The sequence below is a fragment of the Microtus oregoni genome, unplaced genomic scaffold (genome assembly GCF_018167655.1).
Source record: "Microtus oregoni isolate MIOR12 unplaced genomic scaffold, Mior012 000044F_ref0000062, whole genome shotgun sequence".
In the NCBI taxonomy this organism is placed as follows: domain Eukaryota; kingdom Metazoa; phylum Chordata; class Mammalia; order Rodentia; family Cricetidae; genus Microtus; species Microtus oregoni.
In genome coordinates this window covers 1,963,728-1,978,024 of record NW_024543218.1, presented here as the reverse complement: position 1 = coordinate 1,978,024, position 14,297 = coordinate 1,963,728, and the positions used below count along the sequence as shown (strand labels likewise).

The window sequence follows — 14,297 nt, the reverse complement described above, 5'->3', positions numbered from 1 at the left end:
GACTTTTGTCCTGCTTCTGGTCTACATAATGCAGAGTTATGCCTGGATACACAGTAGAGTGGAAGGAGAGAGCATGCAGTGTTTTGAGAACACAAAAAATTTTAAGGTCTTTTCCAACATGGATACACATTCTGTGACTTGAAGACAGTCTCCTCATCTTCTGTAGGTTACATCGCATCCATGTGACTAGTGAGGATAACATCCCTAAGAGGGGGGCTGGAGAGATGGCTCAGCGGTTAAGAGCATTGCCTGCTCTTCCAAAGGTCCTGAGTTCAATTCCCAGCAACCACATGGTGGCTCACAACCATCTGGAATGAGGTCTGGTGCCCTCTTCTGGCCTGCAGGCATACACACAGACAGAATATTGGATACATAATAAATAAATAAATAAATTAAAAAAAAACATCCCTAAGAGGGTATTTATGGAAGTATCAATAGGCAGAATCACAGAGAGCCAAAGCTGAATGAGAAATAAAGGTCTTTACTGTAGGATTCTTAAAACGTTTCAATGGCTAATGTTTATTGGAAGCTCTCCAAAAGCAATGTAGACTATGCACTTCCAAACTTACCTGAAGTTACATCCACTTCACCTCTTATCCTATCACAGAGAAGTGACCTGAAAACAGCATTTGAGAGCTGGTAGCCTGGATAAGAGGTCCTAAAACTTACACACATACTGGAATTATTTGGAAGACTGTCAAAACACAGTGTGTGTTCCTTCCAGAGTTTCTGGCTTAGGGCAGATGTGTGCTGTTGCTGCTTTGATGGCATAGGAATGAATGTCTCTAAAGGTCCTGCTGACTTTGCTGCAGCCTCTAAGCCATGGCTTGCACTGTTCTCACTATCTGGAATATTTTCATTTTTTCCTCACCTGTAGTAGCTGATCTGTCTCTTCTGGTTCTGTTTGTCACACTGTATGCTTTATATCTCAGGAAGGGGGCAGATACTGACCTGTAAACCTGTGAGGAGGAACACCCCCAGAGAGATAATCTGTTAGGTGCTTTGTATGGGCTACAGCTTTATAAGATGTCCTTTTGTGTTTCCATCTCTACTTAAGAATCAGAAATGGTTTTAGAATTAGACAATGTCTATCCTTCTCTAAATCCAAGCATGATGTTAAAAGAAAAATTCAAAACTCTGTCTCATGTCAACAGTCTTCTGGTATGGAACAGAAAGAAGATCAATTTTGAAGGAATATTTTACTTTCCTTCATGCCCATTTTGTCTTTATCTTATCTTTCAATGAATATATGTCTACATGAATAATGCTTACATTTTCATCAAAGAACAGCTTCCAAGAAGAAGACATTGGGGCCCCACAATGTCTCTACCTGGTTGATATGACGGCATGATGCTGATAGCACTACGAGACCAATTTATGGGTACAAGCTGCAGATATGGTGCACCTTCTTACAATGTTCTGGCCAGAATTCCAAATAAGAAATTCAGAAAAACCCTATCAAATACTCAGAAACCATTTGCAATTATCCAAAACAGCCATCTTGAAATTTAACCATCATTTTGCGTTTATAATATCCCATAGAAATAACATCGTCCCTGGAAGCAATTCTAGAAGATGCCATTCTCTCTCCCAACAAAGTTTGTCGTCACAGTCAGGAACAACATTTACGAGTTGATTATTACTAATATAGGATTGTCAGGAGCCATTTCAGGCTTCTCCTTTCTCACAGGGCATTGAAGTAAAAATCTTGAGACAGAAAACTTAAAGTTAGCCAAATCATTATGTGCTGATCGTGGAGACTCAAGCTCTGGAAAGTACCACAAAGTGTCTTCAGGGCTTGCTGCTATCACTAACAGCAGGTGTTCTAGCCACTGACCTTGCAACTGCCCTGCTTAGCTCTCAAACTGCCCCACTTAGTTGCCTAGCTACCAAGCCCCTCCTTCCCTTCCCCCTTTCCTGAGTTCCCCCTGCCCGAGTACCTTTCTGAGGAGTATTTAAGGCATGAAACTTGCTTCAATAAACGGATGCCTTGACAAAATACTGCTTGGCATCCGTTTCTCTTTCCTCCCAAGTCTTTCAGATAGTGCCTCTTCAAGACCCTGGAGTAACTTAGGACCTGCTGGGTGGGTCATAGGATTGGGTGAAATGATGTACACCCAGAGATCTCAAAATGAGCGAAAATGGAATTGGATAATAGGTAGATTACTTACTCCTACTAATAAGTTTGTAATAGAAGGAATACTTGTGAAATATTTTTTATGGATTTACATTGGTATACTTTTATATAGTGACACAAATTCGAATTATATTTATTATATAGACTGTTTTGATTTTTGTTTAGAATATTTGTAACAACTATATAAGGTTATTATGTCAGATTGTATAAATGTATGATTCTACCTGTTTAAAACATATTTTTATTGATGCAATTTTATGATATATTTATCATATTGCATTATATTACTCTACCTCTGATCAAGATTTTTATACATTGTTTACATTTTGAAGTCATTGTCCTGCTTTACTGCATAGTTCTTTAAAGATTGTTTTATATTCTGATATGAAGTCTTATTCTTCAACACTGTGATGAGACTTTGGTTGATTGGTCAGTCAGTTGTCTGTCAACTACTACACTTTTTGGAAGCTGCTAGACTGCACTACCTGCCTACTCAAGTAATATTATTGCTCTTCTCAGGTCTTTGATGGGGTTGAAGATGAGATAATCATACTTACCATCCTCTTATGATCTAGTTAAGCCATTTCTACTACAACATGGACTCCTTAGGATAAAATGCTTATCAAACCATTAGGATGTATTCCTTCCTTAATATTGATTATGCTTATTGTAATTCTAACTTTAATTTTGACATCTTGTGTACAGAGTTTTGTATAGGGTTTGGAATTTCGTATTAAGTTAAATGGGTAGGTGCTGTGAGAGCTCCTTCAGTCAACAGCTTTAAAATATCAATGCACTTGGGCATGGTCTCTTACAGTATGAATGAATCTATAAAGGGTATAGTTGCTCTCTTGAATCCAGTTCTTGATTCTGGATGCTAGCTATATTGTATATGAGATCCATTGCTCTGTAGGTGCTCATCTGACCTATAAAAGCCCAAGGTATTCTTACACTCTAACTTGGTGTTTTCAGAAGTCAAAGATTCAATTAGTACTCACATAGTTCGGGGTCTGTCACTCTGACTTGTACAGCCTTCAAAATTCATCATTAAAACATGAACTCAGTGTTACATGATGAACTTAGAATGAATGCAGCTACATTAGGTAAAATCAAGCACTTCCGTCTCAAATGTTTCATGTGTGATTATTGGTTTGGGAAGATTGGGAGATATGGTATAAATCTTTAATTTTCTTTTGGAAAATGTGTGGATTGTTTTTAATTAAATATCATAAATCAGTCTGCCTTAGCAAGAGGAAGTATTTCATTCAGCTACAAAACTAAGAAAAGTTCCATATTTCAGCTATTCATTTTATACTATCACTTTGTTTAATTCACCCACAAACGGCTGTGAATCAAGGATTTTTTAATTGTTTTTTATTCAACTATATTTATCCACTATTCACCCTTCCTCCCCCATCCCATTGTCCCATGATTCACATGTTCCAAATTTACTAAGATCTTGTCTTTCTCTATGTCCTATATAGAATAGATTTATGTATGTCTCTGTTTGTTTCCTCTTTGTTGTATATGTTCTGGGCATTGTGAATTGTAGGCTGACTGTCCCCTGTTTTTTATTGAAAAGCCACTTAGGAGTGAGTACATATATTTTTTCTTTCTGGTTCTGGGTTAACTCACTCTTTTATGATGTTTTCTAGGTCCATAAATTTGCACATAAATTTCAAGATGTAATTGTTTTTATCCACTCTGTAGTACTCTACTGTGTAAGTATACCACAATTTCTTTTTCCATTCTTCTGAGGAGGGGTTGTTTTCAGGTTCTGGCTCTGACAATATTGCTGTGAACACAGTTGAGCATTTGTCCTTGTGGTATGATTAAGCATCCATTGAGTACATATCCAAAGGGCATGACTGGGTTTTATGATAAGTTGTTTCCTAATTTTCTTTCATTTTTTTTTAATTTTTGGTTTTCTAAGACATGGTTTCTCTTGAGCTTTGGAGCCTGTCCTGGAACTAGCTCTTGTAGACCTGGTTGGCCTTGAAGTCACAGAGATCTATCTCTGGCTCCCAATGTGCAGGGATTAAAGCCATGCCTCACAACCCGGCAGGTGACTTTCTAATTTACGGAATAACCATACTGATATCCAAAGTAGCTGACTCAGTTTGTAACCCCATCAAAAATGCAGGAGTGTTCCCTTAACTCCACATCCTCTCCAGCTTAAGTTGTCATCAGTGTTTTGATCATGCCTATTGTTACAGATGTAAGAGGGAATCTCAAATTTGTTTAGATTTTCATTTCTCTAATGACTAAGGAGTTTGGAAATTTCCTTAAGTGTCTCTCAGTCATTTTAGATTCATATGTTAAAAGATTTTTTTTTAGGTCTGTACTCCATTTTTATTGGAGTACTCCATTTTTTATTTGATGATCAATTATTTAAGTTCTTTGTATGTTCTAAAGATCAGTCTTCTATCCAATGTGGTTTAGGTGAATATCTTTTCCCATACTACAGGCTGCCTTTTTTTTGTATTGTTGATCATGTCCTTTGTTTTACAGAAACTTTTGCTTCAGGAAAACTCATTTATAATTTTTCTCAGTGTCTGTGATGCCTGGGGTTATAATTTGAAAGTGGTCCTCTTTACCAATGTGTTCAAGTGTACTTCCAACATTCTGGTTTTTTTTTTTTTTTTTTAGTTTTTCGAGACAGGGTTTCTCTGTAGCTTTGGAGCCTGTCCTGGCACTAGCTCTTGTAGACCAGGCTGGCCTTGAACTCACAGAGATCCGCCTGCCTCTGCCTCCCGAGTGCTGGGATTAACCAACATTCTGTTTTATGTAGTTCGGTGTGTTTGTCTTTATGTTGTAGTCTTTGATCCATTGGGACTTGAGTTTTGTTCATGATGATAGATGTGGAACTACTTTCATTCTTCCCCACATTGATATTCAGTGATGCCATCACCATTTGTAAATATGTTTTCTCCATTTTATATTTTTTGGTGTTTTGTCAAAAATCAGGTGTAGTAGGTGAGTGGAGTGATGTCTGGGTCTTAAAATCAGTTCCATTAGTCCTCCTATCTGTTTTTGTGCCAACACCAGGCTCTCTTCAGTACTGCAGCTCTGCAGTCATCTAAAGAAGTCAGGGAATGTGATGCCTGCAGAAATTATTTTTTATGTAGGATTGTTTTGGTTATCCCGCATTTTTTTGGCTTTTATATATGAAGTTGGGTGTTTTTATTTTGAGATCTGTGAAGAATTTTTCTGATATTTACATGGGAATGGTAGTGAGCCTGTAGATTGCTATGTTGATTTCTACCTAACAAGGGCAAAGGACATCTTCCCATTTTCTGGTGTCTTCTTCAAAGATTTAATGTTCTTTTCCAACAGTCCTTTCACTTCTTTAGTTGGTAATTCCATAATATTTTATATTATTTGTGGCTACTGTTAAGAGTGATGTTTCCATCATTTATTACTTCAAACCATCTTTCCTTTTCAGAAAATATTCCTTGTAACCACATTCTATCTACCTTCCTGATGACCACTCCCAATCTTCTGATAACTATAATTATATTCCCAACTTCTAAGGATACTTTTATACAAAACCTACAAGTAAGCGTATGAGTGATTTGACTCTTGATGCCTCTCATATTTCAGTTAATGATATCCTTTGAGCTTAAAAACATTGTTGAAACTTTTAGGATTTTATGGTTCTGGTTTGAGAGCCAAGTTGTGTTTCTTTCACTGGGCCTTTTAATGTTTTGGCTGTTTTCAGGGAGATGTTGTTTCATTATCTAGTTCTGGATTCTGAGACAAAGTTCTTTCCTTTGGCTCTGGTTTGAAGACCAAAGTTGGAATACCCTTCCTGTAACTGAAAAGGATTTATCCATTACTTTGCTGGTTCAAACTAAAATAAAGAGAGTTATAATGATGCATGAACAAATTGTTGACATTTTCAAACTTTTTTCTACACAATAACTGATTTTTGTTAACTGACTGTAAGTGGCTTGACATCTAAAAGAACAATTTAAAAGAAGCACCCAGCTTTTTCATCAGGTCCAAAAGATTATGATAATATGCACAAGCTTTCTCAGATGACTACACACTAAGTCTTACTCTTATATAAAACACAAAACATTATGACACTGAATTCATTTATAGTTTCACTACAGTATGATTTTTTTCTCATATTTTTGAAAAGTATCCAAATTATCTTCAGGGTTTCTCTACAGAAGGGCTCATATTATGTATTTGGAGATAATTGTGAAAAAGAATTTACCACATTCCATTCACAGGTATCTCTAGAGTATGTTACATTTTAAGCTTTTGAAGAGTACAGGGGTCTGCAAAGGCCTTATCACACTGATATCATTCATAGGGTTTCTCTCCAGTATATGTCCTTCTATACATTTGAGAGCACCATGTTGAGCAAAGGCCTTAACACACTGATTACATTCATAGAGTTTCTATCCAGTATGTGCTCTTTTATGCCTTTGAAGATGACTGAGAAGGGCAAAGGCCTTACCACACTGGGTATATTCATAGGGTTCCTCTCAAGTATGTGTTCTTTTATGGCTTTGAAAATTACTGTGGTGTGCAAAGGCCTTACCACACTGATTACATTCATGAGGTTTCTCTCCAGTATGTGTTCTTTTATGCCTTTTAAGATCACTGTGACATGCAAAGGCCTTATTACAGTGATTACATTCATAGGGTTTCTCTCCAGTATGTGTTCTTTTATGCCTTTGAAGATGACTGAGACGTGCAAAGGCCTTACCACACTGATTACAATCATAGGGTTTCTCTCCAGTATGTGTTCTTTTATGCCTTTGAAGATGACTGAGACGTGTAAAGGCCTTACCACACTGATTACATTCATAGGGTTTCTCTCCAGTATGTGTTCTTTTATGTGTTTGAAGAACACTGTTTTGAGAAAAGGCCTTACCACACTGATTACATTCATAGGGTTTCTCTCCAGTATGTGTTCTTTTATGGCTTTGAAGGTGACTGTGTTGTGCAAAGGCCTTACCACACTGATTACAATCATAGGGTTTCTCTCCAGTATGTGTTCTTTTATGCATTTGAAGATGATTATGTCGTGTAAAGGCCTTACCACACTGATTACAATCATAAGGTTTCTCTCCATTATGTGTTCTTTTATGTCTTTGAAGACCACTGTGCCATGCAAAGGCCTTACCACACTGATTACATTCATAGCGTTTCTCTCCAGTATGTGTTCTTTTATGGCTTTGAATATTACTGTAGTGTGCAAAGGCCTTACCACACCGATTATATTCAAATGTTTTCTCTCCAGTTCGTGTTCTTCTACGCAATTGAAGATGAATATGACGTGCAAAGGCCTTACCACACTGATTATATTCATATGGTTTTTCTCCAGTTTGTATTCTTTTATGTGTTTGAAAAACAGTACATTGAGTAATGTCTTTACCACACTGATTATATTCATAGGGTGTCTCTCTAGTATATATTCTTTTAATCTTTTGAAGATGGCTCTGATCAGCAAAGACCTTACCATGCAGATTACATTCATATGTTTTCTCTCCAGTATGTTTTCGTTTATGACTTTGATGAGTTACATACAGAAAGTCTTTATTATCTTGAACATATTCATAGGGTTTCTCTCCACTGTGTGTTCTCTTATGCATTTCACGATGATTGTGACAAGAAAAGACTTCATCACATTGCTTAATTTCACAGCATTTTTCTCCGCTATGTGTTTTTTCATTCCTTAGAAGATGAGTGTTATAAGACAAGACTTTACCACAGTGAGAATATACTGAAAACTTTTCTCCAGTTTGATTTCTTTCAATCCTGCAAGCAAAATTTACACATGTAAAAGCTTTACCACATTCAATGCAGTTGTACCTTATACCTATATGAATTAACTTCATATTTTTTCAAATTGTAAAAAGGAATCTAATATCAAGGTTTTATAGCTTTGTTTAAAATCATGTTTTGTTCTCTCATTGGGGGTCATTTTACATCTAGAAAAAATTTTTGTGATGATAAATTCCATTGTGTCATGGTTTACCTTTTCATCTATAACACTACCTATATTTTTCTAGGGTATTTTTTACATTTTTGAAGAGAACTGCATATACTGAGTGCTTTACCTGTTGTAATAAGAGTGGCGGGCTACGTTCCTGGCACCCACCCACTCATATTATGACAGAGTGGCTCTCTAACGTGATGGACTACATCCACTTTAAAAACCTGAGAGGTCTTTAGAAAAGGGAGAGAGTTTAATACAGCTTTGGCTTTTTGTGGGTGGCTTGCCACAAAGAAGTTTTCCTGACTCAGCAGCAGGAAAAAACTGGCTGTTTTAAAATGCCGGCTTTCTGGGCTGTGCCGCCATCACCATATCTGTCTGGCTCCTGCTGGAGACAGAGCTTTTGAATGGAGCATTTGGAGTAAAGTGGTACACCTCGCTTGATGGCGATGTGGACTGCCATGTGCCTGGAACTGTGAGTGGCTCAGGGGCACCAAATGGCTCTGAGGCAGGAGAGGCTCAGCTCAACCATGCTGAACTATGCTGGTCTCAGCAGGAACTACCGTAATTACCATAATAATAGCATGGTTAAGGTTTAGACTAGGCAGGACTCAGGTGGTACCATATTACCTGTACATGGTGCAACTTAAGTTTTTAAGAACTGCTTAACATTTTAAGAAATGCTCCTGGATAGTAAAAAAAAATTACAGATTCACAATAAAACAGATTCAGACATAAAAGACCACTAAATGAGTTACAGTGTTGGATGAATGTACGTAGGCTTGGGAGAGAGAAGAAAAAGAATATAAAGAATAAAGTTAATGTCTTTAAAAAAAGGGTAAAGTCTTTAAAGAGACAGAATAAAGTAAACTGATAGAGTAAAAATAAGACACATAAAAATGGAAAATTCACAGTGAGTCTGGATTCTTTGTATTATTGTGCTTTCTTTAAAATTTTTGACTGTACAGGAGCTAAGTACAGAGAGACATTTTATTACATGGGCTACCAAGCTGAACCAGAATGGATTTCATAAGGGTATTATGACTTCAGAATTTTGGTTTAAGGATATGATGCTTTGGAAAGGAGTTTCTTCTTTTGTTTTCACAGAGGATGAGACCCTGTGGATTGTGTCTATCCCAATATGGTATGATCATGCCCTCCTGAGAGGTTGCTGTGAACACCTTCAGAAAATTACTTCACTCAACTGCCGACTGAGATGAACCTAGCAGACAGGTTATCCCATAAAAGACCTGAATAACAGCACCCCCATTCAGCAGGAAGCAGTTTGGAGAGAAAAAAACTGTGCCCATGTTCCCAAATATTGTTTATAAATGTTCTTTTACATTTAAAGGGGGATATGATATAGGTATGAATAATTTGCATTGGTGTGGATTTTAAGGTCAATTTTGTTATACGTATATGTATTTCAGTATCTTGATTAAGGTATTGTGATTGTGTAGTTCATTTTTAAAATGTAATGTATAATTAGGAAATACAGGTTGTTGATGGATAATCATAAATATTAGTCAAGCTTGTAGTCATGTTAGTTAGATATTCAGGTTATATATAGAGATATATTTCAGTTAGATAGGTATTCTTTATATCTTTTAAAGACTGCAGAATAAGAATATGGCATTTAAATGTTTTAATCCCTTAGGGCTTTTCATGACAATGAGACACATCTGCTCCTGGCAGCATCAAGCTACTTCAAGAGGAAGATGGGCATCGAAGAGGCTCCTTATGGAGTTTGATAGCCATTTGGGCAAGAAACTGCTCTTGCCTGGACTGTTGCATAAACTGGACACAAAGAACCCGCAGAGAAAGGACAGCTGAACTTGCCTAAAGGCAAGATGTTCTTTCAGGGTTCCTGATTCATGAAAGAGTCTGCAAGACATTCTGCAGGACACAGCAGAAAGTGACTGAACTGTCTTTGAAATTTCCTGCTTCATGGAAATGTCTGCTGAACACTATGGGTCTGAAGGCCGAAGACGGATGCCCCAACGAAACAAAAGAACTTTGGGTGACTGTACAGGGAGCAAGATGTCTCTGTCATTTCTAGAGTTTTGGATTTCTTGTTTACTTAGGTAATATTATATCACTCTGGAGTCTTGATGGAGTTGAAGAATAAATAAATAGTTATAGTTTTCCTTAGTTATGATAAAAGATAAAATAGATATAAATATTGTAACTGTAATTCTTGCTTGATAACTGTTTTGCTATATGTAATTGTACTATGTTAAAGTTAAAGCCTTTCTTTTTTGTTTAAACAGAAAAAGGGGAAATGATGGAGGTGGGTCTTGTATCTTATCTGTTGCTTTCATTGGTTAATTAATAAAGAAACTGCCTAGGCCCATTTGATAGGCCAACCCTTAGGTGGGTGGAGTAAAGAAAACAGAATGCTGAGAGAAAGAAGCCGAGTCAGTGAGTCGCCATGATTCTCCCATCAGACACAAACACAGGTTAAGATCCTCCCTGGTAAGCCACCAGCCCAAGGTGCTACACAGAATATTAGAAATGGGTTAGATCAATATGTATGAGTTAGCAAATAAGAGGCTGGAACTAATGGGTCAGACAGTGTTTAAAAGAAAACAATTTCCGTGTAATTATTTCGGATAATGCTAGCCATGCGGGTGGCCGGGTGCCAGGAACGTAGCCCGCCACTCTTATTACAACATTTACAAACATTACTCCATTCATAATTTTACTATATTGTGAATCATTATACATTTGGTAAGTGAACTAAGACACCCAGAAGTATTTGCATAGACCTAGAACTCATGTTTGTTTGTTTGTTTTTGTTGTAATGTGAGTTTGTATTTATGTATTAACCATGATGATAGAAAATAAATTAACTTTGTATTTGTGGATCAAATTAAACATGTATACTCTACATAGGAACTACAGTTTATCTTCTTGATTGTTCTTAAGGAGAGGTATGCTAAATATTTCCATATTCCTATTCCATATTCCTATGCTCATACACTTGTGTCAAGAGTGACATATCATATATATATATATATGAAAAAATCATATATATATATATATGAAAAAAAGAATAGTGTATAAAAGATTTCCAAAATGAATCCACAAGCTTCAACTTTCAGAGACTTGAGGTATAGATATTAAGGTTTTTCCACATCACTGCCCCTTGACCCTTGACTAATCTGATTTCACTAAACTTAGCACAGTCACAAAAAGTATATGAGTGATACAAGGCTTACCATGGGCTATTGAATTAGTAGAAAGTTTTGCAGCTATACTCATCATCATTGAAATATGTATACATTTTCTGTCATGAATAGCAAGAAGCAAATGAAGCAGCAGTTCTACAACATAGCTCTCATGATGCTATGAATCAAATGGTGATATCTGTTTAGGCATTGCTACCTAGACTTTTTCTTAAATGAAGGCTTTGCAGATGCAATTCATATACAAGAAATTGAGGTATATGGATTTGTGAGAACTTAATAACCATCAATATATTTAAAGCTGTGCTTATTTACACTTTTGCTTTTGTTTTAAAGTTCCAGAACACATTACAAACTATTTAAGGGAAATTGTTATGAACTTGCCCAAGAAAATTACCTTGCATGTCTTCTAGAACATTTACAATGCTCTTTGGTGTTAAGGTCTTCCCAAAAGTATCCTAAAATACAGTACCAGAATAGAAGTTATATTATTTAAGAATGTGCAACAATTAGCTTATTATCTTAAGTGCACCTAAAAACTGTGACTGTGTTATTCACCCCATTATTCTTTCTCTAAAACAAATTACAGAACAAAATTATAAACCAAGGAAAAGTTGTCTCCATATTTTGAAACATGAAAGAAATTCATTTTCACCTATAGTAGTTAGGTTCCAGTAGGTCTCCAGCATCACATCTTTGTAGAGATTCTTCTGGGAAGGATTCAGTAAATCCCACTCTTCCTTAGTGAAGTTGATGTGCACATCATCATAGGTCACTTCCTTCAAAAATATACCATATATGAGTACAGTGTAAGTATGAGAGTGAAATGCATACTTCTTTGACAGTATAGTTTTACAATTCTGGTGTTCCCCATTCTTGTTCCATGACATAGACAGTCACTTTAGAAGGAAATTGAAAAGGAGAATCAATTCTGTTATTTCTGTGTCATTTGTATAGGATACCTCCTTATATGAGCAGTATCTATTCATGGGGAAAGAAAAAGAGAAAAGATCAACAGTATGTTGTATGCATGAGAAAATTAATGCCTACAGAAAGGAAAAAAAAGATGGGCAAACTGGGCTTATTGGTGTATTTTGCCTTTACCACAATGCTCAGCAAACAGAGGTAGGTATATTTGTTTCTGAGATGAATGCCAGTCAAGATTTAACAGAACTGCTTATCCATTTTTGGATACCATGTATTTTGTCAGAGGTTGAGGCATGAGCATGTCTTTGCCCAAAGGCTAGTTTTGACAACAAGAAAACAAGCTTTGAGTGTCTCCGGTGCTCAACATTCTCTGGAAAATAGACAATGCTACCAGTAGTAATTGTGTCTCACTTCAACAGTACCCTAGGTTATGTAAAATCCATATTTTACAGCTGTTTGAAGTGGCTGATTTACCTATCTATTCAACATTTATTCTTCATGTGTGTGAAAAACCTGATTATTCTAACTATAAGTAAGACAAACATAGATGACTATTGATCTATAATTCTAATACCTATATAACTTAAAGACTAAGACTTCATATTAGAATATTGTACAATAAACAATTGTACAACAAATGAGGACAATGGGCTCAAAATGTAACCAATGAATAGGTATCTTGATCAGTGGAAGAAATGTACATTGCAATTTGATAAATATATTTATTAATATATAAAATGTTTTAAGCATTGGTAGAAGCATGAATGCATATAATATTCAATATTTAACATTATATCAACATACAAAAATCTATATCAAAGCAATTGCCTATAAATTATAACTCACAAGAATTCACTCTATTACTTACTTATTATTAATGTATGTAAACTCACACTATCTTATTCCATCCAATTTTCCCTTTTATTTCAAAGAAATCCCTGAGCCCATAAAATTTCCCTTCCAACCCACAACCCTATACCAATTATAATCAACCCCTAAATGATGTCCCTAACCCTAGGACAAACTTTGTTGGGAGAGGGGATGTAGTCTTTTAGAATTACTTCCAGCTGTCATGGGGGCGATGTTCTTTCTATGGGATCCTGCGAAACTAAAATGATGGTTAAGTTCCAAGATTACTGTCTGGTATAACTGCAAATAGTCTCTGAGTATTATGTAAAGTTTTTCTGATCTTCTTCTTATAAGGTCTGTCCAGAACATTGTAAAAAGTGGACCATTTCAGCTAACCAAGTTGGAACCATCTTGAGCAGCTGGTATGCGAAACACGTCTGGTAGTAGCACTATCATCATCATGCCATTGTATCAACCAGGTTGAGTTGTTGTTGTGGGGCCCCAACTTCTTCCTGAAACTTCAGAAATTACTGCAGGAAAATTCATTGTGCATTGTGGAAAACTGAAACATTATTTATAGTCATATACAGACATATATATTCAATGACATGTACAATAGACTTGAAAGTAGAAATGTAGAAAAGTGAAAATTTTTCTAAATTCTTCTTTCTGTCCCATGATCCTGACATTGAGAGAGAAACTCTGAATTTTTATTTTAATGACATGCTTGGATTTATAGAGGGACAGAGCCAGTGTCTTTCTCCAAAACCAGCTCTATATATTCATAAATATACATCCACTTACAAAAGGCACCCAATGAAATGATAGGATAAAAGTGTACATTACTGAATCTAAAAAAAAAAAATAAAGGGGCATATATGTGTATGATGTAAAAGTATAGATCATTAAAATTAATTTAAAAAGGCAACTACTTATTTATATATTTTATATTGATATAGATATGGATGCTCCCTTTTGATATAAACTTGACATTTTTATCAAAACATACTGTCTATGATTTTTATATTCTTACTCAAACCATTTTATCTAATTTAACTCACTTAAACATGTAATGAAAATTTCTAGTCCTTGAAAGTTATTATTTTAAACCAATTAGGATATAAAGTACTGGATGTTAGTACTTTGTTATTTATTACAATGGAAATTATACTCAAGTTAGGTATGTTTTCAACATTATATGGAATGTCATTAGCTGATTCAAATGTAAATACTTTAGAGA

The 14,297-nt window shown here is 35.8% G+C and overlaps 1 protein-coding gene across 2 annotated transcripts; it reads right to left on the bottom strand.

Moving 5' to 3' along the window:
- Positions 1 to 6,636: 6,636 nt before the first annotated feature.
- Positions 6,637 to 11,970, bottom strand: LOC121434802 (zinc finger protein 431-like). Of its 2 annotated transcripts, none has more exons than XM_041633773.1 (3): positions 11,937 to 11,970; positions 11,679 to 11,739; positions 6,637 to 7,408 (listed from the first exon to the last, which is right to left on the bottom strand). In XM_041633773.1, the coding sequence occupies exons 1-3, from the start codon at positions 11,968 to 11,970 to the stop codon at positions 6,637 to 6,639; spliced, it is 867 nt and encodes a 288-aa protein (XP_041489707.1). The 2 variants fall into 2 exon arrangements, with proteins under 2 accessions (XP_041489707.1, XP_041489708.1); XM_041633774.1 differs by having other exon boundaries at positions 6,637 to 7,330.
- Positions 11,971 to 14,297: the final 2,327 nt, after the last annotated feature.